The following is an 18,956-nucleotide window of genomic DNA, read 5'->3' on the forward strand; positions in this document are numbered from 1 at the left end:
TTGAACCAGGAAGTCTTTAAAAACTTGTCCACTGTGTGCTTATAATACTGTTTGAAAATATGATTCTGCTTTCAGTTGAAATTTATAACATTGTTGGCTGCACTATCAGCTTGTACATGATTCATGAACTTCAAAAAAAATTTGGTGATGTATACCAGTTTTGTCTTGCATACTAAATTACTTTAGGATAAATGAACAAAGAATTTTTTAATTATAAATCCTTTTAGTTTTGTTTGATACTTATTATAATGTTTAGAGCAGACACATATGACAAGAACAGTTCAATGGTAGTATGGTAGTCTTTCTCCATCTTGGAAAAAAAGGGGGTCACCCTTGCTATATAGCATGATAAGTCAAATCAACTGTATTTTCCTATACAAAGTTAAATATAAATAGTAAATGATTTTAAACGAAATAACAAATTTTGATGCAGGAATAAAATTCATTTGTGATACTTTTCAAATAAATTATGTTTTTCGGTCTGTGCGTCTGTTTGTTCGTCAGTTCATCCTTCATTTCGTCCGTCTGTCCCGCTTCAGGTTAAAGTTTTTGCTCAAGGTAGTTTTTGATGAAGTTGAAGTCCAATCAACTTGAAACTTATTTCACATGTTCCAGATGATATGATCTTTCTAATTTTAATGCCAAATTAGAGTTTTGACCCGAATTTCACGGTCCACTGAACATAGAAAATGATAGTGCAAGTGGGGCATCCGTGTACTATGGACACATTCTTTTTGTTCATTGTATTTTTGGAGAGAAAAAAAACTTTATAAACTTCATTTTGGCAAAGTATGAAAACATTTTTTACCCCATATTTCCTTAACAACTTGATTTTGTATCACTATACCATGATGACTTTTAATTTAGTATCTTCATAAATATGTTCTAGGTCTCTGCCATGGTCACATTGTACTTGGGACAAGAGGACAGGGAACAAGCTTCTAAAGTTCTAACACAGGCTATAGCTTGGTACAAGAAAAATCAGGTATGTAAAACCAGTATCTTTAAAAGTTCTAATAGATGTAAACTGGCAATAGCAAGATACCAAGAGAATCAGGTATGTAAAAAGTAGTATCTTAAGTTCTAGCAAGACAGTCTGGCTATAGCATGGTACAAGAAAAATCAAGCTAGTGAAAAGTAGTATCTTAGGTTTTAACAAAAGAAGTGTGGTTATAGCATGGTACAAAGAGAGCAGTATCATGAAGATGGTTCAGTAAGGATATTGTGGAGTTGTTGTCATTTGTTGGATACTATTATATAAATTGTTGTAAATTTTGTAGACATAGGTGACTCAAGAATTTCAGCAAAAACACATTTTCTATGGGCTTGTATGCAAACTTTGCCAAAACCATGAAATCAAATATCCAAGAATATACAATTTGTCCTCAATCCACGAAAATTGGTACCTACAAAAATTGTTTTCTGCTCTTTGGTCGGGTTGTTGTCTCTTTGACGCATTCCCCATTTCCATTTTCAATTTTATAATACACAGTATAAGAAATGCATAGGAAGATTTTGATACAATTATATGTAAAAAAAAATAGATTAAAATTAACAAGAATTTAAAAGTTTTTTACCACATTTAGATATACTTTCTTTTAAATGTTGAGAAAAATTGTATTTGACAGACAATTTTTGTGAATTCATACCCTTAAGAAAAGCCAAAGGGGGTTACAAAATATAAAAAAAGGTTGTTATAGTGAGATGTAACTTCATTAATAACAAACCAATCACATGTTCTAAGGGCATTTTTCTTGATTTTTTTTTTACAAAATTGCCATACTTGGCAAGAGCTAATAGAAAATGACACTTTTAAAAGAGGATGGAGGTGTTGTCAGGTAAATTTTAATGACTTTCAGATAATTTTATTTCAAAGTAAAATCATCTCTGGATGTGTTAACAACATTTGTCAAAGAAAACATATTAAGCCTGCTTGTGAGACATGCCTTATATCCCAACTGTGTGTTAAGTAGGAAGGTGCTAAACATTAATTATCATTTTGACGGATAACATATGAGAAGAGCCATTATTTACCCCTTGAAATTGTAAAAATAGTAAAAATAATTTGAGTCTTTTCAAAATTGTGTTAATTTTATTGATAAATGAAAAGGTTAATACATGTTTAAGCAGGACACTTAAATAAGTGCTGAAAGGTCACAGGTGTCACCATTATGTCCTCAACATGCGGAAATTGACATGTTAGACCCAATTTGTCTATTTTACGCATAGTTTTTTTGGACAAAACAGATATGTGGGCAACAGATTTACCCAAAAATAAATATCAAAATACAAATGAAATGCATTGCAGTTGCAGTATTAAAATCATGTTATACATTTAATGTCATCTTATAAAAGTTTGGAATTTTACTGTAAAATAGTTTTTTTTTAACAAGCAATCTGAGAGTATTGCATGGCAATACATAGTCTCCTACCGGGTAAAAATTTATTATACTGAAACAAAATGCTAACTTGTTCTATAACTTGTCATGGTGTAAACAAAAAGTAAATATCATGTCAATATCTTCAAGCATGACTAAAAAACAGTGTGGAAAACTGATTATATGAGTGAATAAAACAGATCTTGAGGTATCTAACTATCTTTATCAAAACTTTGCAAAAAAATGTCCTTATTTTGCTGTGTTGCACAAGTTATAGTATGGTGATGTCAGGTAGCATGGGAAAATTTGATGCCTTGGTTTTAAAATGCTTTGTAGTTTTTGAATCCTGACTAGAAGACCTGGTATTTTGTTCCACACTATAAGAAGATGATATCATATGTATTGAGGATGTCAACTCTGTGATGAATTACTAATCAAGTACTTTGTTATGCCCCCGCCCTAGCAGAGGGGGCATTAAGTTTTACCCTTGTCTGTCTGTACGTCCGTCCGTATGTCCCAAAGTTGGTTTCCGTTCTCTAACTTAAGTTTGCCTCAACCAAATGTATTGAAACTTTTACACAATGCTTATTACCACAAAACACAGATCTAGTTTGAATTTTGGTGGTGTCACTTTAAATCGTTCTAGAGTTATGCCCCTTTACAAGTGGAAAAATTGCTGAATTTTTGTTTCCGTTCTCTAACTTATGTTTGCCTCAACCAAATGTTATGAAACTTATACACAATGCTTATTACCAAAAAATACAGATCAAGATTGAATTTTGGTGGCGTCATTTTAACCGTTCTAGAGTTATGCCCCTTTACAAATGGAAAAATTGCTGAATTTTTCGTTTCCGTTCTCTAACTTAAGGTTGCCTCAACCAAATTTTATGAAACTTATACACAATACTTATTACCACAAAACTCAGATCAAGTACACATTTGGGAAGCTTCACTTTTACCGTTCTTGAGTTATGTCCCTTTATAACTTTATATGATATGCAAGCGGGGGCATCATCTGTGTCCCATGGACACATTCCCCATTTTTTTTATTGAGCCATACTCAAGTACTCCCTCTGAAAAATATCTACAAAAATGGGAAAACAATAAAACGCATTTTACGCTTTGCTGGTCATTGCCTAATTGACATTAAACCATCTAAACCATTATCTTGGGCTGGATAATTATAGTCCCAGGCATGAACTACCATAATTAATAGCTCAATCACTACATGTACCAATTAATAAAATACCGCTGGATTGACAACAACACTTTAGTGAACTGCAAGTTTTATTGTGTCGACTAGTTTCGCCGATTAGATCGGCGTCTTCAGGACAAATTATATAGAAATTACAATCCCTGAAGTATAAAAAAATGGTATCTAAATTTTAACGTCATAATCCAGCGGTATTTTATTTATTTATTTTTATTGACAACCCTGCATACCATCGGGTATCCTCTTTGGTGACTCTACCTTCACTTCACCACAAAGGCGTTGGTTCAGCAGCTTCTTATGTACCAATTAAGTAAACTATAATTTAATTGATAATTAGATAAACACCTTTTGAATATAATGACTATAAAGTCTAACCAGATCAAACAACAGTTACATTTTTTAATCGTAAAGAAAACACATTCACAAATGTATATTATGATAAGAAATCACCGATGTGATGCCTGTCAGTTTTAATGTTATTTTGTTTGTTATTCACAACAACATTTGGCTCTAATATTGTGCAACATGTTTGTAAAGTTTTTAAAAACGAAAGATTTCGAAAGCCATTTAATTGACAATTTCGCACAAACATACAAAACGATTTTTAAACTATGATTATTTAGTGAATTTTATTAAGTTCTCGGATAGGTGCTTTCCAAAAAATCAATTTATTGAAAGAAGGGAACAATGTCCTAACAGTTTCATATTGGTATTTGATTATCTGTATTCCCTAGTGATACTCGAGTACTCTTTCACATCCCTTATATGTATTAAATATGATTTACTACACTGAAATTGCCTTGTATGTCATTTGTTGGTATTTATAAATCAAATGATTATTTTAAGTTTGATAGCACCTTCCTACTTAAAACACAGTTGGGATTTAAGGAACTCACAGAAAGGTTATGTTTTCTATGACACCTGTTGTTCATCCTACATATCTTACATTCGTGACATGTTATTATCACATCCTTCTAATATGGAATTGTTGGAATTGTTGGTAGTTTGGTGCATAATAATAAGCACTACCTTCTCTATGTCTCACAAGTGAATATCCTTAAGAACGTATGACTTGTTTGTAATTAAGGAAGTAAACTTCTCACCTTTACAACTTTTCATATATATTTTGATATTCCTCTGACTTTATCTTAGGGTATTCGTTAAAAAAATTGTCTGTTATTCACTTTATTTCTCATCATTGGAAGAAAACAATTTTCTTAATACATTTTTGGTAAAATATTTTGAAATTTCTGTTATTTTGATACTGTAAAATAGGAAATTTTTGAGTGCATTTATAATTGTGATTGCTGAGCAATTGACACCTATGAGAGATTAATTATTGCAATGACAGGAAATGATACATACAAATAATGCTTTCAAAATTTAGTACCGGTATGTGAGTTATTATTTGCTACACATATAGCATTGCAATTTTCCCAATGATAAAAACATTGCAAAAATCTTTGAATTAACCACATTTTTCTTACAGTTAACATTCATTTCTTCATTCCCATCTGAAGACTAATTTTTCCCACCAAAACAAATTTTTCAAATGCTTGTTTAGCTCTAAAACAAGCACTCAGACCTGATTTTTTAGTCCCCTATCGACGAAGTCGAAGGGGACTTTAGGTTTGCACTCCGTCTGTCTGTCTGTCTGTCTGTCTGTCTGTCTGTCTGTCTGTCTGTCTGTCCATCAAATCAGTTTTCCACACTTTTTTTCTTCCTGCTTGAAGATATTGACTTGATATTTGGTATTTTGTTTTATTATGACAAGTTACAGATCAAGTTGGAATTTTGTTCCGGTCTGATGATTTTGTGCAGAGAAATGGTCCTTGGACTTAGAAAATTCACTCAATCAGTTTTCTGCACTTTTTTTCATCATGCTTGAAGATATTTGTTATATAGTTTACACCATGACAAGTTATAGATCAAGTTAGCATTTTATTCCAGTACAATGAATTTTTAACCGTTAGGGGGCTATGTATTGCCATGCAATACTCTCAGAATGCTTGTTTTTATACAACCGCAAAAAATTTTGCTGTCATATATTGGTATCACGTCGTTGTCCAAAGACATTTGGTTTCCGGACAATAACTTGAGTATTAGTAAATAGAAATCTATGAAATTTAAACATAAGGTTTATAACTACAAAAGGAAGATTGGGATTGATTTTGGGGGTTATGGTCTCAACAGTTTAGGAATTAGGGGCCAAAAAGGAGCCCAAATAAGCATTTTTCTAGTTTCATGACAATAACTTGTGGAACAGTGTATGGATCTCTCTGAAATTATACCACAAGTTTCCATACCTCAAAGGGATGGTTAGGATTGGCTTTGGAGGGTTATGGCTCAAACCGTTATGGAATTAGGGGCAAAAAAGAGAGAAAAAACAAGGGTGTCCTAGGTAATGGACAATTACTTAAGTACAAATTACAGTGTAAGGGAGGTAATTCAAACACAACTTTGAATTACCTCCCTTACACTGCTTTTAAATTATGTATAAAGAATTTTTGTATTGTCTTGAGGTGATTAGCTGTCAATTTATTTTTTAGAAGTTACTATTTTAATAATTTTAAAAATTAATTTTAGCTATGATTATGTATGTCATTTTCTATTTTAAGACTTTTATGATGTATTTAAATGGGTTACCCATTGGAAACTTAAATTGAAATTATGACCATGACTGAGGGAAAGAATTTTTTTTTGGAAAAAAGGAGGGGGGAGGTTAAAAAAAATGGTGGTTGGGGGACAATTTTTTCTCCTCAAGATTTCAGAAATCAAAAAGAAAATCCTTCAAATTTATTTTATTTTTTTTATAAGGGGGGGAGGTCAATTCGTAACAGCATAGTGTATTGCGCAAAAGCAAAAGCAAAAAAAAAAAGAATATAAATTCAAATCATATAACCAATTCTAAGATCTTTGACTACAGTTATTCTGTGTCAGAAACCTATTATGTGTCAAATATTGAATTACAATCCAAATTCAGACCTGTATCAAGCGCGAATATTGTGTCCATTTTTGCCCCAACTGTTCAGGGTTGGACCTCTGCTGTCGTATCCAGCTGCGCTTGGTGAAGCAATTTATTTTTAAATGTTGATGTATTTTACATTTTCTAACAAAAAGATGTCACACTTGTGGCACCTTACTTCCCTATGCAAAGGAACTAAATACTTTTGTCAGCTCATCAATCGAGTGAATGAAATTTAAATTTTGCTAGTTGTAAAGAATATGAATGCAAGTGTTGTATTACATTATACATATATAGCATTGATGTTTTTCTTATCTCAAATTGTGCTATGTCCTTTCCTTTTTTTCAATCATCACACACTAAGTCTGCCAAGACTGATTTTATTTACAGTAGATATATATATATATATAAAACATTGTAGATAGAATGATAATTATAAATAAATAATAGTATTGATTAATGTTACTTATGTATTACCCTGTATTGATTTTTAACGTTTTTCACTGCCTACAAGGTAACGGATTGGTTAATACACAAAAAAGAAGTCAGTGACCATATGATTATTTTATATCATTAAATGGAAATTTATGTATCAACAACATAAAGTTTTTTAAGAAAAATCTATGTAGTAAAAATTGCATATTTGATGATTTTAAGGTAAATTTATGAATTTTTTTCATCAATTTTATGTGCTTCCTTTACAAATGTTCACCTATTATGAAATAATAATAATAATAATAATAAATTCTTTATTTAAAGAGGGTAAACTCAGTTAGTTACAACAAACTAATCTTCCCTGAGGCCCTCACATACAAATTACAATACAATAAAAAAACAGATATTTACACATAGTTAATTTACAGTCAATTAGTTCAATGTAATATTACTAACATGATAAGATATAAGGCTGTTCAAGATGTACATGTAGTCAAAAAATCAAATACAAATATAAATAAAAGAATATACAAATAGATTGTAGAAAACATAATCTTATCAGGACTGTGTTAAGTACTTCTTGATACTTTGTTTAAAAGTATAAGTGTTTTGAGCTTTACGAATTTTGTGTGGTAGTCCATTCCATAACACTGATCCAGAATAAACAAAAGATTTCTTAAATAGCTCAGCTTTTGGCTTAGGAACTATCAGATTACCTTGAGTGACGCCTCTCAGGGAGTAAGGATTATTATCTGATTTCAGTTTAAACTTTTGAACTAGGTACATTGGTGCTTCCATACGCATACATTTATATAGAAGTAAATATTTGTGGTATTTTATTCTATTGTCAACTGTCATCCACCCAAGTTCTTTAAATAAGGGGGCTGAGGGGGATAAAGGAACTGCATCTAGAATTAATCTTGCTGCCCTTTTTTGGAGTTTTAAAATTCTTGCTATCCCTTCATTTTTACATTCACCCCAAATAATACAGCAGTAGTCAATCAGGGGCAGAATATACCCATTGTAATATGTTTTCCTTGCATTTATATCTAAAAATTTCTTTATTTTAGAAAGGAGGTATATTCTGGGAAAGAATTCAATCAGTAATATTTAAAAAAAATAAAAGAGATAAAGGTATTATTTTTTTTGATTTTCAGATATAATTCAACGAGCCCAAGTTATATGCAAAATTTTACCAAAATCTGTGACATAGTCCATTTACTGTTCCTTGACCTTTAAGTAGTTTGTTTTGAACAAAGAATACATCAATATACAAAATTATCAAAAAAATGGTATACCATATGAATATCACTGTCCTTTTGAGTCTCATGATTACTTACTAGAGACATCTTGACTTTCTACACAAGTCATACTTTACTTTATATGTGACCTATTATATACATACAATGCATTTTTCGAGGGGTATTAGAAATATTTCAAATTGGATTATCTCCCTTTTACCAGAAAAATCTCAACTGAAAAATAACTAATATATTCACTCTCCAATTTCAAATCCACTGAGAATGTTAGATAGGTCCAATATATAAGTAGAATAAAAGTCATGTTGACTTCTCTATTTAGAAAGGTGTGACATACTTGGTTTGAGAAAGAGGAAAAAAATGTAATACTGAGCAAAATTTGAATTTTGAAAAATTGTAAGAGAAGGGAAAAAGAATGAATGTAGATGAAACAACAAGCTAATGAAATGCTAGCTAGAACATGATAAATATATCTAAAGAACAGTACTTTTACTTCAGTTATTCATCTTGACATTTACTGGATAATCTAAGGTACTGACAACTTACACAAGTCCAGTAGCCAGTTTTTTTTGGTTTTGGAATTATTTATATGATACATTGTGTCTGTAAATTTCAACTTCTGAAATTATATGACTGTACAAAACCTAAGGTCCCACCAGTCGGACTTTTGTGGCAAAGATATAAATGAAAATATTGTATAAAAAACAATTTCATTTTGCATCAGTTATATACATCAAATTTGTCAGGGCTATCATTGATTGATTGATTGATTATTTGGTGTTTAATGCCACTTTCAACACTATTTTGTTATTTCGTGGTGGTCAGTTTTTATTGGTGGAGGAAGCCGGAGTGCCTGGAGAGAACCACGGACCTTTGGTAGGAAAACTGACAATCCTAGTCAATTAAGATTGGAGTCAAGCGGAACGGCCTTTTGCGGGATTTGAACTCACAACCTCATTGTTGACAGGCTAGTGATACAGTAGTTTAGACCATTCGGCCATTGAGGCCCCGCTATCATCGATCCTTTGTGAACCTACTACTTATTTGCAACTGGAAAACATAGAATTATATCCAAATTACACTGAATACTCCATTAAAATGTATTGTCTTCTGAAATTGGGAGTATTTTTATCCATAGTAGTACATAGAAAGAATTAAAACATATTAAGATACAATTTAACAAGGGGATTTTTTTCATTTGACACATTTTTTCCTCCACTATATTAATAAATCCTTGATGAAATCGTGGCTTTCTATCATTGTTTGATAGTATTAATTTATTAATAACTAGCTTTCATTTTTGTAAAATGTCATGTTTTTTTACCAAAGTCTTCTGGAAAAAAACATATAAGAAGTTTCTGTTTTGTTGAATTGATCAGCCTTTTGTGGAATCAATTACATCTATGAAGACTTCTAACTAAGAATAGAGAAAAGAAAATATGCCATCCTTGTATGTAAACAATTACATCTATGAAGACTTTCTAACAGAGAAAAGAGAAAAGATGGAAGATCTGATGGCAACCGGCCATCATACAGTGAAGAGTAATGATATTTTAAACAAAAATGATAAAATATGAAAAACTATAAATGTTTATAACACAAGAATATGGCTTCATTAGCAACAAATATGTTAAAAAGTAATTTATAACAAGGTTTTAATGATTTAAGTTGCATTTTCAAGGGTGCAATTTTTTCCTTGTCATTCATATTCAAAATTTTAAGTCCTATTGCTACTTCTTCAATCAAAAGTCAATGGATGATTTCAGTATAATTTCAAATATAAGATGGGTTGTTGTATTGCTTACTTTTAAGCAACCTGAATATATTTTAACATATAAAATGTAGGCTTACAATTTTTGAACCCTGATACATGTATATACTTTTTTGTATATGTAAACAGTATAGAGACTGCTACACTTCCCACAGCTTGACAGTTTGTAGACAACATTCAGAATACAAGATAAAAACCTTAAAACTTACAATTAGCAGTCCATCCCTAATGAATTATTTGTTTGTTTTTACTTTTATATTACTCCTACATATTACTCCTAAAGACGTAAGGATTGGTAGTTCTGTTTTATTATGCATGACACTACATAGTATCAGGGCTTCACTGTCGCTTGTTAGATCCATTGCATTCATATATCTCCTGCCTATAATTTGTTTTGCATTGTCTTTTAAATGTTTTACCAAGTATTTTTAAAAGGAAATATTTCGTTATTTTGATCTTAAAGTAAGAAATAAGATATTTCAATAAAAAATTCCTCTTTATGTCCTCACAATTAAGTGACCGGTGCATGTAGTGTTACCCATTTATGTAATTTCTTTATTCTAAATTAAACACCTTTTCTAACACTTTTTTTCGTTTTAAATAAAATAACAAAAATATGTGTGAAAAATCCAAAACACCAAACAGGTCAGTGAAGAGTCAAATAAATGCACTATTAACTGTTTACAATCATATTCATTTACGCATTGATAAAAGCAATTGTCTGTATAAATGCTGTGAAATATTGTGATATTATACGGATTCTTACGTCAGAAATATTAACACTATCTTTTTATAGTAAATATTCCATTGACAGTTTTTTAAAAATATTAGCACTTTCAATAAGATTTAGTAAACAAAATGTTGACAAGTTTCTGGAGTCTGTTTTGTTATATATATCATGTATTAAGGTGATTTCCCACTGTCTTCAGAGGTGTTTTCGTGCCAGATTCATTGACCTTTGTGTTTAATACTTTGATTTTTGCTCATACATGTATTTATAAATGCTTTTAGAAATGAAGTGAAATGCATGGTTAGTAAAATTTAATTCCAGGGATACAAATGTGTCCATGAGGCTGTTTGATTAATATGTCTAGCTCTATATGTTTCTTTTCTGAAATAATATTTTGGAAAGTTGAAGGAATCACACTGTCAGAAGCCATACTGATTCCAAAAAAAACACTAAGAAAAAGATTTAAATAGAAAGTTGTTGTTTATAATATACAATAGTATTTCTTTGAATTCAGGACCACTCTTTAGTATTTAAGGCTTTACTTATAGACCAAATTTCAAGTTTCTTTTTGTGAATGAGTTATGCTGGTTGACCCAAGGTCAATACATGAAAATAACATCATTGAACACTGTGACATAATAAAATAAGCATTGTGAAATTGGGAATATACAGGAAAATGAATCTGACTTCATTACTTTTTTTTCAAAATAACTTTCACATTCATTAGTCCCTTATCTTAGATGCTTCATTTTCTTATATTATTAAAATATTAAAGACAATTTACCAGCCATCGATCCTAGTGAGCTAGAATGTGAGGACACTACTGACACAACAGGATCTGTTTTATATGTGGACTTTGACCTTGATTCAAGGGTCATTTTACCATAAAACTTTATGATGTTTTGTACACTGGATTACAATTCATAATTTCTCTTTTTACATAGTAGGTTAAATATCTTCTGCCTAATATAAGCTGTCTTTGTTATGATTTGTCCACACACCTCTATTAAAATGTGCCCATTGTGTTTTTTTTAAGAAGATGATCCCATTCAGTTGCTATTTGATAACACTATATAGTAACCTATGCAAAAACTTTCATAATAAACTCATTATAGATACCAGGATTGACATTTTGTATGCCAGAAGCATGTTTCGTCTACAAAAGACTCATAATAGTGTATACTTTTATATTTTTACAGCTTTATGTTTTTACTTTGAGATATCTTCTCTTATGTACACACCTTTATTATGCAGACCACCAGAATAAATTCCCTTTTTCATGCAGTATACTTCCCCTTTTTCATGCAGTATTTCCTGCCAAGTTATTTTTTATTTCGATGTGCCCCATAGTTGTCTAAACAGTTGTATTGTTCACATATTTGGATGGGACAATGTTGGTCATTTTATGAAAGTATTTGTTTGATTGTATGTGAATATGGTGTCCTTAAAAGACAATGAATATTATTATACATGCCAAAAGGTTTTCCTGTTAATTAGGGCTATGGCATATGTGCCAAAAGGTTTTCCTGTATATAAGGGCTATGGAGTAAGTTTTAATAACAATTTTGGTTTCTAGATCACTCTTGACTAATTTTTCAAAAAAAATTTACAGCTTGATACAACAGAATAAGCAGTGGTGTATTTTAAATATTTCAGCCATCTTCTGCCAGCATGTCGACTTTAATGAGAGCTAACACTACACTACAAATACAGATGGGTAACCCACAACAAGCTGCTGCTATGTTAGAAGAACTCAGAAAGTAAGTTTTTCTTCCCCTACTGGTCAGAGTATTTTCTTTGACGAAGAAGTATGGAACTCTCTATATAGATCCTTTGGCAGTAAAAAATTGTTCCCATTTAGGGTACAATCTAACATCCACCTCAATCATTCATTAAATCACTTTAATATGGTACATGGGGTTTATCTACTGTTTCACAAATAAGTTATGGATTTGATAGTAATTATACCCCCGCTTTAAAAAAGGGGGGGTATACTGTTTTACCTCCGTCTGTTCGTCAGTCCATCCATCCGTCAGTCCGTCTGTCAGTATGTCCGTCCTATGAATATTTTCGTTGCATCTTTCTTAGGAACTACAATACAAGGATTTCTGAAATTTGGTTTCAGGGTTTATATAAGTCAGCTATACCGTGTGATTTGTTTTCAGATTCATCACTCAACAACTTCCTGTTTACCGAACACTTGTATCATTTTACATATGATATCCAAGTTGAAAATTTTCATCACTTTTTTTTTTAGGAACTACAATACAACGATTTCTGAAATTTGGTTTTAGGTTTTATATAAGTCATCTGTAACGTGTGATGCGTTTTCAGATTCATCACTCAACAACTTCCTGTTTTCCGAAATATTTGGGCGGGGTATGATCAGTGAGCAGTAGCTCGCAGTTTCACTTGTTTTGATTGCATTTCAATCTAACTAAATGGATCCATGTTAACCATGTTTACTTGCAGAGTAAATATCAGTACACTGCATAAATAATATATATATTTTTTTTTTAAGATCTAATCCTAAGGATCCACGTATACTGGCAGAGTTGATATCAGCATACTCACAGTTTGATCAGGCAAAAGCACAAAAGTATCCTTTGTAAATGATAAATGATAACATTTGTATCTGTTACAAAGGGCTTCTACATACTGATAATGACCAAAATTTTTAGTTTGAAAATTAAACATATTTTGTAAAGAAAGCAGAAATAAGAATTTACTCCAAAAATAGGTTGTTGGTGTCCATAGCAATTTTTCATAAAGAAATTTGTTGTATCATATAAAAAAAAATGTTTGAAATGCACAAAAGATTTGATCCTAGCTCTTTCACTTTTTCAACAGTTATTTCAATGACTAACAATTTTTATAACAACATCTGTACTATTTTAGTAAAATTTACTACTTGCAAGATAATTGGATAACATATACACTGCATTTGAAAATACCATTGAAAGCTTTCATTATCTGATTACCCATTTCAGAGTAAGATAACTATTAGAAAGATGTTTGGAAATGAATTACATGTGGACAATCTGTTCATCAGTAAGGGGAAATATACAATGCTTAAATTTGACCTTGAAATGAGTAGCTAAAATTACAGCATATTAATTTTGACTTGTAGTTCAATTGGAACTTGTTTATGGTATATTTAACCAAAGTGTAAATGATTTCTACTGTTAAATTTCTTTCAATAGAAGGAAACACAGTATCAGCTTTGTACTTTAAGTGAGTAGGCCAATTGAAATGGGTGTATTTAACTTTTAACTAAAGGGAAGAAAACATGAGTTTTAAATTTCCAGCTTTTGACAATGTAGCATTGATTGGCCTTAATAACAAACAGAATAAGTGGTGATTTACCACCAGTGGAGGATATTGTACAGGGTATTGATGTGGAAACACTTGAGGCCTCATTTAGCTCACTAGGACCAAAATACATCAAGAAAGCTCTGAAATCTGATGCTCAGCCTTCACCTGGACCGTAAGTACTATTTTGTTAAAAATATTGATGTAAAGGTTTCAACTCACTACAGTCTTTCAATTTTAAGTCTTCTTGGCCTTTATTATTGTTATAGACCATGTAGACTGTAGACTCTGATTCCCACTCTTTCTCTGGAATTAATGTTCTGTTGTAGATGTAGATGTAGGAACTTAATAAAGGTCTTGTTTAACTCACTAAGACCTAATAAAAAATGCATACTAGCAGATGTCCTAGAATCTTATCAAGGAATGTTTCCTTTCCAACACTTGAAAAACATTGGACACCACAAAAACAAATTGTTGTTAAAAACACATGAATGCATCAACAATAACACTGAAGTCATATGTACAATTTTCTCATGGCAAACAAACAGTTCTTATGTAATTATTGATATTTTTACTGAATTATTTGTATAAAGAATACTTGGATGGTAAAATATCATAAATGTACTGAAATTATATGCTAATTTTTTCCTGGCCCTCAAATTCTGTAGAAAGTTTGACCTCATTGAGCTTATTTGAGCTGAAACAACTGTTTGATTTAGTTTTTCTCTGCAATTTAAACTTTAGATTTTCAATTTCTTTTATGTTTGGAATGGAGTGAAGATAGTACTTAGGGAAAAACATTTCGTTAAACAGTCATGATCATGTAAATTTGATGTCATCGAAAAGTTACTTTGAAGTGGCTTTAATTAATTACATGGTATATTTGTCCCAATAAAAGTACGGGTCTAATGCTTTTTATTGTAAATTATAGTTATTTAACTGTTCAAATGTTAAATTACATATTCAAATACTGGTAGATATATAGATAATTTCAACATGTTGCCATTTTCTTCCTTGATGTATTTGAGTGTGATCAATAAGTAATGGTGAATTTACCAAGCTGACATTGTTGACAGAGAAGTGTGAAAATCAAATTTGACTAAAAGGATGAATATTTACTGAAGCAGAAAACATTTTTGTTGCCACATTTATAAAAAAAGAAACAGACAAGCAGCCTTTATGAATATAGATATGAAATGAAATTAGTCAAAATCTCCATGAAAATAACATTCACAATAATAATAAGCTAGAAGTATGCGGATGAACCACTTGAACAAATAAATCATGTCCTGCTTTTACTTGCTTTGTGATATATATGTCAAACAATAGAATAACTTTTAGAACACATCATGAGTTTTGGTTATTGTTAACTTGTTGGGTTACTGTCCCATTGATATATAAACAAACTCTTTTATGCAAACATTCCTTGTCTTTAAAAATCTCATGGATACGATCAAACATACATGAGGGGTCTGGATGGGAGTCCTTCATTACTGTATTCTTTAATTTTTTAGGTCATTTTCCTTCATATTTTACCACCGCATTATTCTCTATTCTTTATTGTTCTGACCTATTTTTCTCTATTCTTAATTTTTCGGGCCCTTTTCTCTGTAGATATTTCCCATTATTCTGCTAACCCCATCTAGACCCTCATACATGTAATATCAAAATATTGCAGCATTTTTTGGTAACCTGTGATTTTATAACTTTCTTAGTCTTTTTATCCTCTAACCTACATCTGTTTGTCTTAGTAGTCTATTTGCAAATTACCGATTTGATTCTTTTATTACACACCTTTAACATAAGTTGTTTCCCTTTGGGAATTGTAGACTGGTTCTTTACTGGACAAATTGAGTTAAAAATTCTTACCTTAGTAAAAGATAAATGTAATAAAAACTTACAGATTACACACATTACGCACAGAAAAAAATGCTCTGTATGTTTGTTCTTCATTGGCAAGAAAATGTATGTCCCTCCTAAGGGAAACAACTGTACAAATGGATATCTAAGTACAGGGTCAATTTGTTTCTCCTAAGGGAAGCAACTGTACAAATGGATATCTAAGTACAGGGTCAATTTGTCCCTCCTAAGGGAATCAACTGTACAAATGGATATCTAAGTACAAGGTCAATTTGTCCCTCCTAAGGGAAACAACTGTACAAATGGATATCTAATTACAGGGTCAATTTGTCCCTCCTAAGGAAAACAACTGTACAAATGGATATCTAAGTACAGGGTCAATTTGTTTCTCCTAAGGGAAGCAACTGTACAAATGGATATATCTAATTACAGGGTCAATTTGTTTCTCCTAAGGGAAACAACTGTACAAATGGATATCTAAGTACAGGGTCAATTTGTCCCTCCTAAGGGAAACAACTGTACAAATGGATCTCTAAGTACAGGGTCAATTTGTCCCTCGTAAGGGAAACAACTGTACAAATGGATATCTAATTACAGGGTCAATTTGTTTCTCCTAAGCAGGGTTGGCAAAGTATTACCCGGGCGGGAAAACCCGGGTGGGAAAACCTGGGTTTTCTTGGGCTGGGCAATACTCCCAGAAACGGGTAATACTGGGCAATACTGGGTAATATGATTTTTCAAGCTTATTTTTTTATTCCTGAAGATTGAAAATTCAATTTCTTCCTTTTTTCCACTAATTCTATGTAGGCAGAATACAAGTTTTGCACATTTCAGGATACCTTGTTAATTTCCAAGCTTTGATTCAATAATCCAATTTGAAACTTTGAAAAAGTGCATTTTATTGCAGTGTTTAAGTGAATTGTAAATTTTAATTGTTATACAATCATATTGCTAAATAAACACCCTAAGGGGACAGGGGGACAGGCCATGAACACTTATAGAAATCAAAAGGCTGATTATTGTTATATAAACAAATCTGTGTTATAATCTGAATAATTACTTATTAATTAGTGATGTACATAAACATATGCTAAAACTTACTTAACATTTTTAGAAATGAACAAAAAATGTTTAAAAGTAATTCTCCTTACATATAATTGTTAAATCTTAATATTAGTTATATTTAATAAAAAAAAACAAATTGAATTCTTCAACTTTAAGTCAACACTTTGACCAATCTAGACAGAATGGTGATTAGATAGATTTTTAAAGAAGGGTTATTAAGGATGTATTCTTCTGACGTTTCAGTCTCGTTGAAATCTCGTTCTGGAATTATTTCCAAAACATGTGATACAAGTGGAAAATATCAATGAATTTTAAAAATGTTATAAGTAAACTTAACTCTGTGAAAAAATTGTGTATTTACAAAGAGTAGTTATTGAGTAATCAGTTTTTCAAATTTTACGACCAATCAAGTCAGACATTCTAGCCAAAATTTTGAGAAAATGAATGAGGGGTACAAAAAATTATTTTACCAGAATCATGTACATCCCATATCATTTTTTTCTTTTCAAATTTCTTAGATATGTATTTTTTCAATCATTTATAACAAAAAAGTTGAAATAATATGCATTTTGTTCTTAAAACTGAGAAAAATCACAAATTTACAAAATTGACAGCATGGTAAATTTGACACAAAAAAACATCAAAATATGATAAAACTTTCTTATATTAACACCTACCTATAGTTTTTTTTAGTTAGATTTATTCAGATTGGTCCACTTCATCTTTATTGAAAGTATGAAAAAAAGTTTAATTGTGGAACTGTGATTTTTTTCACGATAATAGCCCAAAAAAAGGTAAAAATTGATGAAAAATGGGAAAATCATCAAAATTGGGTACTTTCAAAGGGCCGTAGCAAAAAAAGAAGTGCACCACCATAAGATTTTTTCTTCACCAGTTTTTTTTTACATTCATATAAACCCAAAAATCAGGTTAAGAAAAAAAGTTTAATTCTAGAAATTTTTGGCTCCTCAGAGGTGTACATTTCACATTTGTCTTATGTGCCTTCATGTTCACTTTTCTTAGAGTTGCTGGACAATTAATATTTTCTCAGATTTACTTATAAATTAAAATACTATATCTTTTTTTTTATAAAAATCTTTAATGTTTTGCATTTGTGATTAATCCTCTTTAAAATTCAGGCCAGTATTTCATATTACCCAGTATTGCCCAGTATTACCCGGTAAAACTCAGTAAAACCCGGGTTTTCCCAGTATTTCCCACTGGGCTGGGCAATACTCATAAAACCTAAGGGAAACAACTGTACAAATGGATATCTAAGTACAGGGTCAATTTGTCCCTAAGGGAAACAACTGTACAAATGGATATCTAATCACAGGGTCAATTACGGAATTGGCAAATAGACTACTCGTATGAGTTTTAATACAGTGTGTGTACATGTAACTCACAAAAATAGGAATCAATTAATGGCAGAAGATATAGTGTAATAGGTGGAAACCAAACCTGTTTTAGACTTAGAATTATTTTCTGAATTACAAAGGTATTCAGTTTATATATAAAACTGAGAATGGAAATGGGGAATGTGTCAAAGAGACAACAACCCGACCACAGAACAGACAACAGCAGAAGGCCACCAACAGGTCTTCAATGCAGCGAGAAATTCCCGCACCCGGAGGCGTCCTTCAGCTGGCCCCTAAACAAATATATATACTAGTTCAGTGATAATGAACGCCATACTAAACTCCAAATTGTACACAAGAAACTAAAATTAAAAATAATACAAGACTAACAAAGTATATATGTTAAATTATTAACCAATATGTATCATATGTTGTAGAAAAACTCTATGTAAAACCACTTTTCAGGAACTGTTGGATACATAATTATTTCTTGTGATAGTGCTTGGAGAAGTACATCCACTTCATTTGAACTTTGCTGGATAGTTGTCTCATTGGCAATCATACTACATCTCCTTATTTTTATAGCTACCTTCAGATAAAAAATAATTAC

The 18,956-nt window shown here is 31.2% G+C and overlaps 1 protein-coding gene across 1 annotated transcript in view; it reads left to right on the plus strand.

The window, feature by feature from the left end:
• LOC127734149 (signal recognition particle subunit SRP72-like) overlaps positions 1-18,956 on the plus strand; it is a 57,489-nt gene that overhangs the window by 20,355 nt on the left and 18,178 nt on the right. The window contains exons 13-16 of the mRNA XM_052243856.1: positions 890-985; positions 12,408-12,511; positions 13,273-13,350; positions 14,101-14,238. Of these exons, the coding sequence (XP_052099816.1) occupies positions 890-985; positions 12,408-12,511; positions 13,273-13,350; positions 14,101-14,238 (416 nt within the window). The remainder of the gene's footprint in view (positions 1-889; positions 986-12,407; positions 12,512-13,272; positions 13,351-14,100; positions 14,239-18,956) is intronic.

The sequence above is a fragment of the Mytilus californianus genome, unplaced genomic scaffold, assembly GCF_021869535.1.
Source record: "Mytilus californianus isolate M0D057914Y unplaced genomic scaffold, xbMytCali1.0.p SCAF_3, whole genome shotgun sequence".
Taxonomy (NCBI): domain Eukaryota; kingdom Metazoa; phylum Mollusca; class Bivalvia; order Mytilida; family Mytilidae; genus Mytilus; species Mytilus californianus.